General features: G+C 48.1%; 1 protein-coding gene across 2 annotated transcripts in view; it reads left to right on the top strand.

Moving 5' to 3' along the window:
* DNAJC11 (DnaJ heat shock protein family (Hsp40) member C11) overlaps positions 1-13,987 on the top strand; it is a 36,916-nt gene extending 22,929 nt beyond the window's left edge. Inside the window, exons 5-16 of one of the 2 annotated variants that reach the window (XM_042478755.1) lie at positions 3,695-3,823; positions 4,857-4,979; positions 5,391-5,464; positions 5,857-6,046; positions 6,711-6,796; positions 7,168-7,284; positions 8,355-8,510; positions 9,695-9,764; positions 10,677-10,734; positions 11,000-11,142; positions 11,576-11,705; positions 12,151-13,987. In XM_042478755.1, the coding sequence (XP_042334689.1) occupies positions 3,695-3,823; positions 4,857-4,979; positions 5,391-5,464; positions 5,857-6,046; positions 6,711-6,796; positions 7,168-7,284; positions 8,355-8,510; positions 9,695-9,764; positions 10,677-10,734; positions 11,000-11,142; positions 11,576-11,705; positions 12,151-12,176 (1,302 nt within the window). In that variant the 3' untranslated portion in view covers positions 12,177-13,987. The remainder of the gene's footprint in view (positions 1-3,694; positions 3,824-4,856; positions 4,980-5,390; positions 5,465-5,856; positions 6,047-6,710; positions 6,797-7,167; positions 7,285-8,354; positions 8,511-9,694; positions 9,765-10,676; positions 10,735-10,999; positions 11,143-11,575; positions 11,706-12,150) is intronic. The other variant, XM_042478756.1, reaches the window with a different exon arrangement.
* Positions 13,988-16,032: the final 2,045 nt, after the last annotated feature.

Raw genomic sequence — 16,032 nt, forward strand, 5'->3', positions numbered from 1 at the left:
GGAGATGCCACATCTCTGCAGGGCTCATCCTGCATGCATGCAATGGCAAGGAAAAGCAGCATCTGAAATCGGTGCAGCCCCAGACTTTTCCAGCTCATCCTTTGAGCAGCCCAGTATAGGGGTTCTCTCACATTTGCTTCCCTCGTTTCTGGCTGCCTTGCCTGCAGTACTCTTTAACTGCCCCTGAGGACCCTCCACAAACCATGAATTGTCTTGGAGTGGCCATGGTTTAGGATGCACTTCTCAGGATGGGGCAGGGGCATGTTTTCTGTCTCCAGGAGGGGGGTGGGTAAGTGGGCAAGGAGTTGTCATTCTTCCTGCTTCCCCTCAGCTTGAAGAACCTGACATTTCCAGCGGAGGCTGGCATTTTTGCTATGACTATGGAGCGATAAACGAGGGGGGGAGAGAGAGTGCGCCGCATTGTGAGTTTGGAGGCTCTGCATCCGGCGATAAAAATCAGCCATCTGGGTGTTTACAGCAATTGCTTATTGGCATTCTATGGAAATGTCTCTCCAGGCAACGTCCTGTGGAATTAGGGAGCGCAGCTGTGGTCGTTTCATACAAGAACACAAGATATTTTTAAAAATCCCCAACACTTTATTTGTTCTATAAAAAGAGGCTCCACATCAGTAAGCATTTCTAACCAGAAATGAGGAGCTGTAGCCAAATAGAGGCAGGTTTCAGGGTTTTGAGAGGTTTGGCAGCAGGTGGGTGCAGGCATGGCTTTAAGGAGTGTTTTCTCCCTCTGTTTTGAGACACTGCTCTGATGGGTTGAAGCATGTCAGTGACCCTGCTGTGAGAAAAAATGATAATTCCAGATTAGGGAGAAAGTGCATCTGCTTTGCTTGCTTGCGCACGGTCGGCCTCCGAGAAAGCAGAAGGTTTGCAGGCCAGCTGACTCTTTTTGCCTCTGCTGGATCCAGATATCCTCTCCTTTTAGAAGAGGTGGGTGTTTTCCTCCTTTGCTTAATTTGAAAGCCAGAAGCGAAGCTTTTCTGCGTCAGGATCATGGGAAGAACATGGGTAGCTGTTACGGTGCGGAACAGAGCCAGCGTTGTTCTGGCATGGAGCATGGGGTGGCAGGCTTGGAAGAAGTCCCAAAGGAAAGGAAAAAACAGGTTTTTTTCTTTTTTAAAAAACATTATGGAGGGGGATGTTCTGTCTCAGGTGAAAGACTACCTTGAAATTGCCAAGTCGTTCAACCCTCACCTCAGTGTGCAGAAAAACTAATGTTGCTTATAAGAGCAACAGCAAAAAATATCTGGACCCAGCAAAATGCTGGATGCAGAGAGTCTGATGGTCTCTGGTTTGTGAGCAGAAACCCAATTGTGTGCCATTGCCTCCCCACCTGTGCACCCGCCCAAAAACCCAATTCCCCAAGAGTTTTAGCTTGAAGACTCTGCTGGATCCCATCATCTCTATTGTTTGCCAGAGCCTGTCGTGACTAACACTTAGATTCTCGTTTTCAGGCTGGTGGTGCAAATGGAAGGGGAGGTATGATGGGCAGAGCAATATTATCTGAGAAGAGAAAACTCTAAAACAAGATTGCAGGGCGAGCGCAGAAAGGTCAGCCAAGGAATACTGAAAGTGCCATCTTCGCGGCTGCGGAAGATTGCAGCTTGGTGACCTTGCTCTATATTGGTGTGAAAAATATGTTTGACCCACTTTTCTCTTCTCACCTTTGCCACGACTGGTGGGTTTAGTTTAGCAGAAAGATGTGTTCCCCCTGAATTAAGTTTCCCAGAGGCGCTGCTCTGGTATGACTTATCGGCTGCGCTCCATCAGTCTGTGCTTTCACTCAGGCCATGTAGAAATGAATTTTGTGTGTCAACTCACATGCACAGGCCTCTTGACTTGGTTACTGATGTACGTTTCTGTTTCCCACTGTGAGACAGGCTAGTCAAGGCACGCAGAGTCGCTGGTTGTGTGATCGTTTGAGCTGGGTGTTGGTAGTCCTGCTCGCTTGAGCCCAAGAGAGATGTTAAATCAATCATGCTCAATGTGCCATGGCCCAGGCATGCAGGTTTGCAGTCACCAAGTAATAAACACGCATGTTTGAATTTGGCTTGAGCCATGATAGAAATTTTAAAGCAGTAAGGGCTGCTGATGGATAGATTCTGAGTTGTTTTCTTTTTTACTGTCGATTTTTGAGAACCCTAAAGTAAGAATCCAGGCAGCTGGACTCACTGAGGTGTAGCCCAGAGGCCTAAGATTTTTATGGAAAGGAAAAACAGAGATTATCTTACTGAAGTACAGGTGCAATCCAGTTCATAGAACTTGTAATGTTGTTTTTCATCTACTTGTTATTGTTATGTGCTATCCAGTTGACATGGACTTATGGCAACCTTATGAATAGGAGGCCTCCAAGATCCCTGGCCATCAATTGCTCTGTTTAGATCTCACAGACTCAGGGCAGCCATTGTGGCTTCCTTGATGGAGTCCATCTGTCTTTCATGCAGTCTTCTTCCTTTCCTAGTGTCTTCCACTTTTCCTAGCATTATCATCTTTTCCCAGTGAGTTATGTCATCTCATGAAATGTTGAGAGTACAATAGACTCAGCTTAGTCATCCTGGCTTTTAGTGAGAGTTCTGGCTTGATTTATACTTGGAGCCATTCATTTGTCTTTCTGACAGTCGAGGGTATCTGTAGGCCTCTCCTCCAGCAACACATTTCAAATGAAACAATCTTCCTCTTGTCGGCTTTCTTTTCTGTCTGCCTTTCGCATCTGTACCCTATGGTTAAACCTGGCACAGTGTCACTTACCTTTCCAAAGCTGCAGCATATGCTAACTCTGGGAGTCTGAGCGAGGCATCTGGTGAAAAAAGGAATTATTTCTGACACCTGGACACCTCTCCCCTTTTCTCCCAATGGCCATCCATCCTCGATTCCCCAATTCCTCATGGGCTCCAAGGGTGACCTCACTCATCCAGCTCCTTGCCCAGCCCTTCACCTTTCTGCATCTGGTCAATACCTGGCTATGGCAACATTGCACTGAAAAGCCAAGAAGCCTGTTGTTGTTATTGTTGTTGTTGTGTGCCTTCAAGTTGTTTCCAACGTATGACGACACAAGGTGAACCTCTCACAGTGTTTTCCTAGCAAGGTCTGTTTGGCCATTGCCTTTATCTGAAACTGAGAGAGCCTGACTTGCCTAAGGCCACCTGCGGGAAATTGAACCCTGGTCTCCTGCGGTCCTAGTCCAACACTCAAACCACTGCACCTGCAGGCTCCCTGTCTTCCAGTTTTCTTGGCAAGATTTATTCAGAAGGAGGTTTACCATTAGCTGCATCCTACTGAGATGCAAAACAAACTTATGCGAAGGACTGTTTCTTTGCTTTTGAAACATAACAGTGAGGGTAAAGTCCCTGGCCCTAAAAGTTTGCAGTCAGAATTTCTTCAGGTAAACAGGAAGACCAAGGCCCAGATAAATGACGGAAAAATGTGTCAGCAGAGATGGCGAGGAACAAACGTGGGTGAATCCAGTTATGCCTTCTTTAACTTGGCCGTGGCTGGGAATGGTTATTAAGGGGGTGGAACAAAAGGCCTTGTAGGACAGGTGGGTTTGGCGGGAGAGATTTGAAGGAATAGGAGGAGAGGACAAGATTAAAGCAGAATCATTTACGGGAGCAGGAGACCTTGGGGCAGGCCAAGGGCAGTGTCCTTGTTTTAACACTGAGAACCTGTTTTGTTTCTCCAGGGGACAATTAGTGTAGGAATAGATGCCACCGACCTCTTTGATCGCTATGATGAGGAGTACGAAGATGTGCCAGGGAGCAGCTTTCCCCGTGTTGAAATTAACAAGATGCACATATCCCAGTCTATTGAGGTAAGGTGGATGTATCTGTCTGTGTGTTAAAAAAACCAAACCCTACGGAGAGGGATGGTATAAAGTCTTATGCGTTAATGAGACACTCCAGTGCCGAGCAGCTGAAGATGGAAGCACAGCTCAGGGAGGCAATTACCAGTCTTGAAATGGCAAGGTGTAGCAGGAGGGAAGGTTCACTTACAGTCAAGCCATCTGCACTGAGATCTGATGGGAGCGCAAAAGCTCCGAAGCCCAAGGTTGAGCCACCTGGTCCTTCTTGCTAGCAGAGTATTTCTTTGGCTGGCGTTCCCTGGCTGTGCCTAGTTAGGAATCCTTTGCAAAAAGAGGGGGGGTCAGGGAAGGGGTGAAGTTTCTAGGATTCCCTTTTTCCATGGCTGATGAGCATCTCACTGCCTCCCTGAGCTGTCGGCTGAGCTAAGATGTGAGGGAACCTTCAGGGAAATTCCAGGTACAAATGGGAGTCCTCTTTGGTAAAACTCAGGCAGGTGAGCATAAGTGTCTGAGAGTGGAAGTGGAGGGGGGATGATAGGCTCAATACCTCAGTTGTTAGGGACAGATGCAGGGGGTCATATCTATGTGTGAACTATATAAACCTACTTGAGTCTTAAGCTCCTGAGGAAGAGGGCTTTCTTGGTGGCTTCTCCCAGGCTGTGGAACTCCCTGGTTGTGCAGACGCATATTTTCTTGTGGGAAAGGGGTGCGCCATGTTTCTCCTGCATCGGCCCCAGAGAAAAGCAGTGGCAAACCTCCTCAGAACATATATTACCAAGAAAGCCCCATGGTAGATTTGCCTTAGGACTGCAGTTGGTGAGAAATGATTTGAAGATGCCCAACAGCAACCAAGAGTGGGGATCTGTGACCCCATGGCAACCTTCAGGTCCCAGCCTGTAGCAGGTTTCCAGGAAAGCAGAAAACAGTTGTTGCCCAATGGTCTAAATATGGTAGAGATCCTTGGCACATGAGGGGCACATCAGAAACACACTGCCTGAGAACAGCCTTGTTGTGTTGTGGTAACTGTCTGTCTGTCTTTTAGGCCCCTCTGACTGCCACAGATACGGCAATCCTGTCAGGAAACCTGTCAACCCAGAATGGGAACGGAGGTGGTTCTGTGAACTTGGCTCTCAGGCGTGTGACCTCTGCCAAAGGCTGGGGAGAGGTAAGAAGACCACATCCCAGATGCCAGCCACTTCTGGCCAGTTGTAAATTGCTACTGACCCGCTCTGTAGCAGCTGCTGCTGCTGCTGCCTTGGCCTCTTTAATAGGAGATCCTGGAATTCCAGTTACACGCTTTCAAGACCCATAAGGCTCACTTGTTAAAGCAAGTGGCATTAGATACTGAACCAAGGACTCCATGTAGCATCGCTTTTGGGGATATGACCCCCCAAACACTCAGGACTTGGGAGTTCCTCTTGCTGGTCCACAACTTTCTTGTGGTAGAAGCAGAATGGCAATAGCAAAGGCAGGTTCATCTCTCAGATTTCAAAGCCACACGCACACTGGTGGAGTCCTGTTGAATGAAGCTGTGCCTGTTGTATCCTGACGGTATCTCTTTCTTCTCCTTGTGCAGCTAGAGTTTGGAGCCGGTGACCTCCAGGGGCCTTTGCTGGGTCTGAAAGTGTTCCGGAATCTCACACAAAGATGGTGAGGCTTTATAAAGTGACGCTGTGCCTTCCAGGAAAGAACGGGCTTGACGTAGCCTTTGTAGTCTGTGAAGTAGGCCCCGCTTTTTTGTGAGGGGGGAGTTGTGTTAAGATTGTTGAACCTCTTCCTCCAGACCTCTTGAATTGACACATGAAATACCACTGCCGGTACAGAACCAATTTGCAGCTGTCACCAGGCAATCACCTGAAACTATGAGACAGACATAGTGGCAATTCTCCTGTAAAAGGAGAGACACCTGCACTCTCTAGATGTCCTGTTTTTCTGTGACCAGAGGATGGCAGCTATGTGTTGCCTTTGCTAGGATCTTTCAGAAACAGAGTGTTTTCTCCTTCACCCTCCCTGGTCAGCTCTCTCCTCTTCCTCCCTTGCAGCTTCATCACAACCAACTGTGCCCTGCAGTTCTCCTCCCGTGGGATCCGGCCAGGCCTGACAACAGTCCTGGCACGGAATCTGGACAAGAACACCATGGGCTACTTGCAGTGGCGCTGGGGCATCCAGTCTGCCATGAATACGAGCATTGTCCGGGATACCAAAACCAGCCACTTCACCATGGCCTTCCAGGTGGGGTCCTCCTCCCGTTTATCCTCAAAAACTTCCTGCAGTGGCAAGGGTGAGATGGGATGGACATATCTGCTGTATACACTTGGTGAAGGGCTTGTGCCAGGAATCTGCAGAGCTGTTCTGGGGGAGGAAGGAAGACTAACTGAAATAAAGAAGTTGGCAGCATGAGCTTTCATAGACTTCAGTCTACTTCCTATGCATCTGAGGAAGTAGACTGAAGTCTGTGAAAGCTCATGCTGCCAACTTCTTTATTTCAGTTAGTCTCATACTCCGTACATACTCAAATTAAAGTAGTTTGAACTTACAAAGCCATTAAACATTGGTCTTACCAACTCCAAGGACTCTGAATGATGCTGGCCATTGGCTTTTATGCCTTTATTGTTTCTGGATCAGCTGTCATAATTATTACAGACCTCTCACCTTTGGTGAATTTACCCAGTCCCTTTTTAAGGCCCTCTAAAGCAGTGGCTTCATCTTGTGAAACTGAATTCCAGCACTTCATTTTGTGTTGGTTGAAAGAAAATCCATCTTGAACTTACTGCAGGTCAAATTATGTATTAAGACACTGCAGGGAACAGGGATTGTATTGTGTTTGTTGGGATGAGTGGGGTGGCAGAGAAATCATTGTAAATGGCTGGCTTTTTATTTCTGTGCTTACTCACAGCTGGGCATTCCCCACTCCTTCATGATGGTCAGTTACCAGCACAAGTTTCAGGATGAGGATCAGACGCGAGTGAAAGGGTCCCTCAAGTGAGTCCTGGGTCGGCATTCTACCCTCAAATACACAGTGGAGGGGAAACCTAGTTGGGGTGTGGAGTGCAAGGTAATCTTAATAGGATTTAAGTGCTAGCCAACACAACACCTACAAGTGTGTGCACTTGAGAAGCATGTGGATAGGGTGATGCTCTCTTCAACCAGCATTGTGTCCAGGTTCCCACCTGAGAACCTGGACACAACTGGTGTGCCAGGTGCCATGTTAGAGTATCTCTGTCTTCTGGCTATCAGAGATCTAGGAGAATGATCTGGGAACAAGCATAGAATACACACAGGTGCTGGTCAGAATCGACAGCGATCTGAGAGGCCTTCCCTCAGTTAAGTGGGCCCAAATTCTTCTGTTCCAGGGCTGGTTTTTTTGGGACTATTGTGGAATACGGGGCAGAGCGGAAGATCTCTCGGCATAGCATCCTTGGGGCCACGGTCAGCGTTGGGGTTCCCCAGGGAGTCTCTCTGAAGATCAAGTGAGTTGACTTTTCCCCATGCTTTGGCTTGCTTGTGCCTGCACCTGGGGAGCTCCATGATGAAACAAAAGAAGGCCAGGAGGCTAGGATGTTCATGAGGGCCAAGCAGCCCCCATTTGAGGGACTGGCCTTGCTGGGCACCTGCCCTGGCCCACTCCCACCCCCTTTGGTTTCCCAGCCATGTTGCTCTTTCCTGAGGAGACAAAGCTCTGGGGATTAGGACCGGAGGAAGAAGGCAAGTAGACTGGCAATGGGAGCGGGAGGAAGGAAGATGTGGACAAGAGCCTCTGGCACACAGCTCTCTCACAAACTTTGACCCTGCATTTGGGCTTGTGCCTTGTGGCCTTGGGTAGCCTTGGAGTCTGGCTCAGTCCTGGGCATCCTTATCAGCCCTGCAACATGCTCTCTACTTGGCATATCACTCAGAACGGAAGCTGAATGTTTCCTCTTAACAGCAATGTTACTTTGTCCATGCTGGCTGGGGGATTGTGGTGATGGCAGTCCCTGAAAAGTACTACTTTGAGCTCTTCCAACGAGAAATGTATGAACTCTGGCTGTGTTCAGAGGAGGCAACCTTTACAGTTTGTTAATCTATGGTGCCTGCCTAGGTTTTGCCAGCAGAGGGCAGCACACAACACTGGCTGCCTCTAAATGAATCTAAAAGAGGAGGAAGAGGAAGCAATCTCTCCCCATACTACTGCTAATAGTTATTATCAAGATTAGGGCTTGGATGGGAGACAGCTAATGAAACCTAGGTACTGTAGGCTGTATTTCAGAAGAAGAATTTGGCAAAACCACTTAGTCTCAAAGGTGCTACTGGATTCCTTTACGTCTTTATGCAGACACTTTTCCAAGGCAGTGCTCTTGCCATGAGATTCCTCCCCTATGCCTAGAAGAGGAGAGGGCTTTGGCCCTGAAATCTGGGGACTCTACCTAGGCTGTTTGTATTCCTCACCCCAGAGCTTTTAGCAGGGTGGGAGGATCTGTACATGCAGGTTTCCTTCCCAGGTAACAACCCATAAAACTAATCTGATTGCTCCTCTCTTTGTCTTTCTCTCTTCATATCCCAGGCTGAATAGGGCTAGCCAGACCTACTTCTTCCCCATCCACTTGACGGACCAGCTCCTACCCAGTGCTGTCTTCTATGCCACGGCAGGGCCCCTAGTCATCTATTTTGCCATGCACCGGCTCATCATCCGGCCCTATCTGAGGGCACAAAAGGAGAAGTGAGTGCCCCCAGCATCTTAAATCCTAATCTCCCAGGAACAGACCATAAAAAGCCTTCATGGAAAGGGGTCTTTGCAATAGCTGTGCAAACCCTCCAGGGCTAGAGATGAAGTCTCTATGAATAGCAGCCAGGCAAGGCCTTTGGATTCATGCGCTGCTGGCCACAGTGGGTCACAGGTCTGGAGTGTAGCCAAGGGTCCGTAGGGGAATTTTATTATGTTGTTATTAGCTCAAATATTGCAAGAGGGGGCTGGCTACAAGAGCCCTCCGAGATCGTCTCCCGATTTGTATACGGAGTAGACCAGGGGATCCCAATAAATAAAGCTGAGACGGATTTCTAGAATTAATAACCAATTTATTTATAAGGGGAAAAACACATACGATTCACTAGCATACACACACACACATACAAGGCTCAGGAAAAGCATAGGTTAGCATGGAATAGGATTTTAGGCATCACTGGGGTGATACTTACCAGAATGTGGACTCCCTCCAGGAATCCAAATGGAATATGATGAGGATGGCATGGGGCTTAGCCATGGAATGGCTGGCCAGGAGCCAGGAGCCAGGAGCCAGGTCAGGGTTCAAGGGGACAGAGCTTCCCCCCTGAAATCCAGACTGGCCCAGTGAACAGGCAAATCTGATGATATTTATAGGCAAAATCTTGCCTCTGGCAAAGGTGCTAGATGGTGAGAACAAAGGTGTTTAATTACTTGCTTTTCACCTGGATGTCCCTGTCTGATTGTCTTAGTGGTCTTAAGCTGCTCGGACAACAGACCATGTGAGGGGGTGATAGCTCCAGGAAAGGCAAACATTTTCTCTTTCTGGCTGAAGATAATCCCTTCATGCGACTTCCCAGACCTTCTGAGATGTTAATGTGGCTGTTAATGTGTACATGTCTTGTCGCCTTGCCAGTAATGGCGGGCAAGCTAGGAGTCTGGCCAGGGGTCATTCAAGGGTTATCATTGATTCCAAAATTTATATCAACCAGCATGGGTAACAGGAGCACAGGGTTTCTCTGCCTGACATCTGCTAATCCCCAGATTAAGTTCCCGGGAGAGCCCCCCAGTCTCCTGCCTGCGCCATTGCTCCAGAGGATGGGGGTCCTGTTTGTGATGTTCAGCTATGGGGTGGGCAGGGGACCAGACCTCATTGCCTCTGTGTGTTCCTTCCCTTCCATTAGAGAGTTGGAGAAACAGCGAGAGAGCAGTGCTAGTGACATCTTGCAGAAAAAGCAGGAAGCAGAAGCTGCTGTAAGTCACTTCTCCTTCCCCTTTCCCACTCTTTCCTCCTCTCCTTTCTTGAACAGTTTGCATAGACGAAACCGCAAAACCTCTTCTGCAAAAATCTGGCCAAGAAACCTCAACACTCAAACCACTGCACCACACCAGCTCTTTCTCCAGTCACAGTGACCCAGTCCATGGTTTTCTTGGCAAAATTGATTATTCAGAGCAAGCTTGCTGCTGTTGCCTTCCTCTTTAGGCAGAGAGTGTGTGACTTGCCTGGTCTCCAAGGGTTCTAGTCCAGCATTCAAGCCACCATGGTTCTCACTAGATATTTAATAAGTGTAAAATACAAACACAATCCATGTTACTTACACATTTCTTGGTAACATGCATCATGGCACAGAGCTGAGTTCAAGAGCAGAAGTACCACAGTAGTTGAACATGAGCATCTGCAGTGCATTGCAAACAGATCATGCACTTCTTAATTCAAGCCTAATTGCATGGGAATGCCTCTCCTGATGCTCAGAGAAAGAAGGTGCTTGAGCTCTCTGCAGGGCAGGATTCAGCCCCTTTATTTGCAAGGTTCCTGATGCTTCTCCATTGGTGTTGCCACATAAGGGCCTGAATTCTGTCAGCTTCAGTTGTAAAGGCAAATCCCACTCACAAAACCTTTTGATTCAATGATTTTTATTCTGCTTAGGACAGACAATCAGAACCAGACCAAATTTTCCCCAGCACCATACTCTTGTGCATGACCCATTAATTTTGGCCCCATTTTCCTGGGAAGGATGTCCAATCGGACTCAGAGTGCAGGACCTCCTGTCATGGAGCTTTTGAGATACAGATTGGCTCTCTCCTGGTAGGCCCTCCTCTCTGCAGTCTCTGCTGCTCCAGAGCATCTGCCTCAGGTGTCGCATTCTCTTCTGTCCCCTCTTGTAGGTGCGGTTGATGCAGGAGTCTGTCCGGAGGATAATTGAGGCCGAAGAAGCCAGGATGGGTAAGAGCGGTTGGTTTTCCTTTTCTTGCTTTTCTGGGGGATCCAGGTGGCTGCAGAGGCCGCCTTCAGTTCTCTAATGCTCCTGACATCACCTTTTTGGTGCCTGGTCAAAACATGGCTTTCTATTGGAGCCTCGTTTACTTTTAAGCATGGTTTTAAAACTCCTTTAGCCTTTTCAAGCTGTCTTTAATTTGTCTGAGCAGTTTAATATGTTTCTATCTTGCTTAAATTGTTTGTTGATTTTAATGTTTGTGGTTCATGACAGGCCTGATTGTGGTGAACGCCTGGTATGGGAAGTTTGTCAACGACCAGAGTAAGAGGAACGAGAAAGTAAAGGTCATAGACGTGACAGTGCCCCTCCAGTGCCTGGTGAAGGACTCCAAACTGATTCTCACGGAAGCATCTAAAGTAAGGATCCCAGTGGTTTTGAGGGGTGGGTGGGGAGATTTACCCCAGCAGCTCACCTCTCTTAGGTGTAACAGACTTGGGGCTGCTTTTGGCATTTTGGTTGGCCTTTTCTGAGCAAGGTAGAATAGAATGACAGTACTACAGCTCTCATTCTGAATGCTATACTCCTGTTGTCACAGCCCAGGATTGCATTGGCTTTTTGGGCCTTTGCATCAGACTTCAGACTTGGCCAACACACATCTCTTAAACAGAGATTTGCAAGTGGGAGCTGAAACGTGCCAGCCTTGCGTGGTCTTCTGTGAGGGTGTGTTGCAACTGCCCTGGCAAGCATTATTTCCACCTTGGTGTGGTACCTGTCCCATGGCTCATGTGGGTGCATGTTTTTCTCCTGCCTTTGCCTTTGGCTCACACTGCCCTCCTTTCCCTTGCTCAGGCTGGCCTGCCAGGGTTCTATGACCCTTGCATCGGGGAGGAGAAGAGCCTGAAGGTGCTCTACCAGTTTCGTGGAGTCCTACATCAAGTGATGTCATCTGACAACGAGGCCCTTCGGATACCAAAGCAATGTGAGTAGCAAGAAAAAGAGGGTGGGTAGGGGCTGTTCCCCTTCCTGGCCAGATTTTCCTTCTCATATCCTTGTACCTTCCCCCACCATTGTGTCCTAGGATAGGAAATTGGCCCCTGGACCACCTGCTGTTGGCCACTCCTGAGTGAGGTGGTGTTGTGAGAGCGGGAGGAATTGAAGCCCCTCCTGGGGTCACTCTATCAGTCTGGTTCTCTGTGTGTGTCTAGTTCTGTTACAGATGCACAAAACCGGTCTTCCATTGAAGCAGGCCTTATGTCCATAGTTCATCTACCACAAAGGCCTTGGATTGGCAGCCAATCTCTAACACCTCCGAATAATATTTTATTTCAGTGGACCTTGTCTTCCCAATATCTGCTTCTATAAAACATGGTCTCCTTTCTTTATCTCTTCCTACCATCCCTCTTCCCCCTTTTCTGCCCCAACAGCTCATCGAATTGACGCAGACAGCTAATCCTGAGGGAGAGGTGCAGCAAGTTTTGGGGTTGTGTACCAGGGGGTGATGAACCGATAGAAACAGCACCCATCTTTCCTCCCTGGATCGAATTGCGTCTTTGGATCGACCGAGACACTTTATGAACTGCAGAGAAGGTGGTTTTACACCGATTATGTTGTGGGACAAAAAGGAGAGGAAGTGGTTTTGACAAGATGGTGACCCAAGGACAACGCAGGCAGCACCCGGGAAGGGGGCCAGGCCCATCCAGCCATGAGCCCATGAGGGGACGACAGGGGAGGCCAGAAGGGGAAGCGAATGTAATGGAATGGCTGTTCCTATTCTTGTAGGGTTTGGGCTGCTTTGGCTGGAAAAAATGTCAGATGGGGAGAAGTTGAATCAGGCACCCACCTTTGCCATCTCCTCTGGGCATGCCCTGTTGCCAGCTGGCCATGCAGAGAGTGTGGCATTTGCAGGCGTTCCAAATCAAAAATGGACTTCAGAGGTTGGCTGCCAGCCTGTCTTTGAATCTCTCAGCCCCTTCCAACCATGGTGTCTCCAGCACCTGTTACTGCTGAAGGGAGATTGGGAGTGTGTGTGTGTGATGTACGTGTGATGTGTTAACCAAAAGTGGTCTCTCTGTCGCATTGTCCCTTTTCCGAGCAGGACAGGAATCTTGCTTGGAAGCGAGCTAAAATTAACCACCCAGGTTATTTGACCCAAAAAAGTGGAAAGGATGTGAGTAGAGAGGGCAAATGGAAACAACACAAGAGCACCCAAATCAGAAAGGTTCAGGTAAGAGTTGCTCTGTGTCAGTATTAACATTCTGTTCTGACAGCACCTATGGGTGCTGCTGGTCCTTGGGAAGCAGCAGCGGTGGAGGCCTGCAGGCGCGCCTCTCATTCGCTTCTGTCCTTGGCGGCAGCAGCATTCAAGTGGCTGTGGAAGAGGAAGAGCAGGAAGCTCTGGGTTTGCTCTTGGTCAGTCTTCAGAGTGCCTTCCTTAACTTTATGCAAGGTCTCCTGGCACACGGGGAGGAGGGGTGCACACAGCAAGGCAGGTGCTGTAGCAACTGAGAATTCTCAAAACACACACACAGCACATTCACAGCCCACCCCATCTTCTTTTTGTATTAACTGCTATCTTCTTAATTTTTTATTTTTACTTTTATTTTTTGGATCCAGATTATGATCCTCAGCCTGTTCTCAAACTGGCAGTCCATTAGTCATCTCCCTGTGCAAAATGATCAGGGGTGCCAAGGTGCCCAGGCATTGCCAGTTGCACCTCTCCTTTCTCCTTAAAATGAGGTGCCGTGTCTCCCTCTCACCTCCATTCTTTGGCTGAATTAATCATTTCTTCTTGCCTTGACCCAAACTGTGTGCCGAACATGTCCATTTCTTTCATTAGCCAAATAGTAAAGGTTTTCATTCATGTCAGTTTGCCTGGACACACCCCGTTACTGTTCCAGGTGGGTACTGTCCCAAGCTTCCTTTAATGCTGATGAAATAAAAATAACTCTGTATGGTTATAATAATGGTAATACTCATCCTAATCCCTCTTGGAAAAACTCTGCATTCTGGTTTGATACCCACAATAGTATCAGGAGCAAAATTGAGAGAGGCTGCTTTGTTCGGAGTGTTGTTTCAGGGCAAAACCCAACCCCACTTGATCCTGCAGCTTTTGAGCCGGCAGTGGTGCTCTTCCCCACTCCAGTCGCCTGCCCCATCTGGCTAGGGTCCTTGTTATGCGCGGGAGCCACTGATGAGGGTGCTGGGGTCTCCGTTGTCTCCCATAACAAATAAGGACAATAAAGTGACCCATTTGGAAGAAGAGCTGGTGGTTGTTTGATTGGGCGTGAGGGATGGAGCGGATCTCTGCTGCGGGATTTGGAGTCTTTTGGACAGGGGCTGAAGGGTCTTACCTTTAGTTTGTCTCTAATCCCTTGTGAAGACTGAAGGATGTGATTTCTGTGGACTTGCCTGGGTGTCTTTTCCCCCTCCAACACTGTTTTTGTAAGAGGTTTCATGGACTAGCTCTGGAGTGGGATTCCTGCACACATCCTGATGTGGGACTGCAGTGCCCAGCATTCCTGATCCTTGGCTGTGCTGGTCAATGATTACTGGAGTCCAACAAGAAGGAGAACCAAAGTTCTCAGGCCCTCCTTGATGATGATCAGGGCTGACCTGCTTAGCTTCCAATATGAGAGGGAAACTGGTGCCTTGAGGGTATTTAGACCCTTTGGGTGTGGATGCTGCAAAAATTCTTCTCTGCTTATTAGTCTTTTAGAGACAATGAGGAGTTTCATGCCCAGAAATCCAGCACTGTGCCATGTCTAAAGTATTTCATTGTCTTCAAAAACTATGGTTGGGCAATAATGTTAATACGATACTGATAAACATATTGCCCAACCATGTGTAGACCAGCATGGCTGCTTTTGCTTTTTGAGACCCATCTGTCTTGGTGTTTTTCACATCGATTTGTTCCTTTTGCTCTTCACATGCAGCCAGCAGTAACCCAGAAGTGAGTTCCCTGCTTGTCTATGGGGAAGTGCATGAATGAGCATAGAGGTAAGGGGGCAGAGATGGTTACGTTGGCACTTCTTCCGGCTTCCGTGTGAACAGTGCCATCTACCGGGCAGATGTTTCCTAGAAAAACTGGCGCTGGGTAGGTGGGGGTTGTCCTTCCTTGTGACGCCTGGGCATTTCTTCCCAAGTTGCCAGTTGCTAAAGCCAACCTCTGGTTTAATTTGAGCACTGCCCTCAAAAAAGATGGCTGCTAGGGTGACGGGAAAGGATGCCTTTTGACCTGGAAGTGATCCCTCCCACATGAGGGGAGGTTGTTTGCAGAAATGCAAGCTGCCAGTTGCTTTAATTGGCTGGACACAGGTCACCCCCTTCTGTCCCTCTTTCTGCCTACATACGTGCAAGAAATGCAATGAAACTGTACAGAAAATATTGGTGAAAAGGAAGTAACAGGGCAGGACTTTGCACATGCTCAGGCCACTGGTATTGCTCTAGAGGCTGTGATGACTCTTCAAAGCAGATGCCAGGGCAAATGGGTGACCAGATCTAGCTAGGACTGGGACTGTTCTTCCACTTTCAATGGGCAACTGCTCTTGCAGGTATCCAAGAGAAGCCAGCGGCTTCATGAGGTATCCCTCCATATCCTTTTATGCTCTGACCAGCCAGAGCTCTCTAGATGATTCTTGGGTTGGTGAGACTCCTTTGCCCTTATTGCCAGAGAGACCTATTCAGCCCTTGGCCTTCAGGACTTGCTGAACTCCAGCTCCCATCAGCTTCAACTATAATGGGATCACGAAAAGTTGTTTACCCCAGATTTTGCTGCAGATGTGCTCTGCATCACAAAGCACATATTCAGCATCACAAAGCAAAATGCCTTGTCCTCCCCAAATGGATGCTGTGGCCTTAGCCTCTCATCCAATCTGTATATATAGATCTCCAAAGATGGAGAGTCTGCTTCCCTCAACATCAAACCTATCCAATTGTCAAACAGGTTTAGTAGTGCCAAAGGGTTCTTCATAACTTTTTAGTGGAATCTCTTTTCTTGTAATTTGAATCCATTGGTTTATGTTGTAGTTCATGAAGCTGCAGAAAACATGCTCCCTTCCTCTTCTACAGGACATTCTTTCAGATATTTCAAGATGGCTGTATCATACTGCCTCTTGGTCTTATCTTTTCAAAAGAGAGCACATGTGGCATAGTGGTGTGAGCACTGGACTGTGACTCTGTAGACCAGGTTCTGAATCCCCATTTGGCCATGGAAACCCACTGGGTGACCGTGGGTAAATCACACTCTCTCACCCTGAAAGGAAAAGAAAGGCAACTCGTCTCTGAAAAAAAATTGCCAGGAGGACTCC

Source organism: Sceloporus undulatus, chromosome 7 (assembly GCF_019175285.1).
Source record: "Sceloporus undulatus isolate JIND9_A2432 ecotype Alabama chromosome 7, SceUnd_v1.1, whole genome shotgun sequence".
Taxonomy (NCBI): Eukaryota; Metazoa; Chordata; class Lepidosauria; order Squamata; family Phrynosomatidae; genus Sceloporus; species Sceloporus undulatus.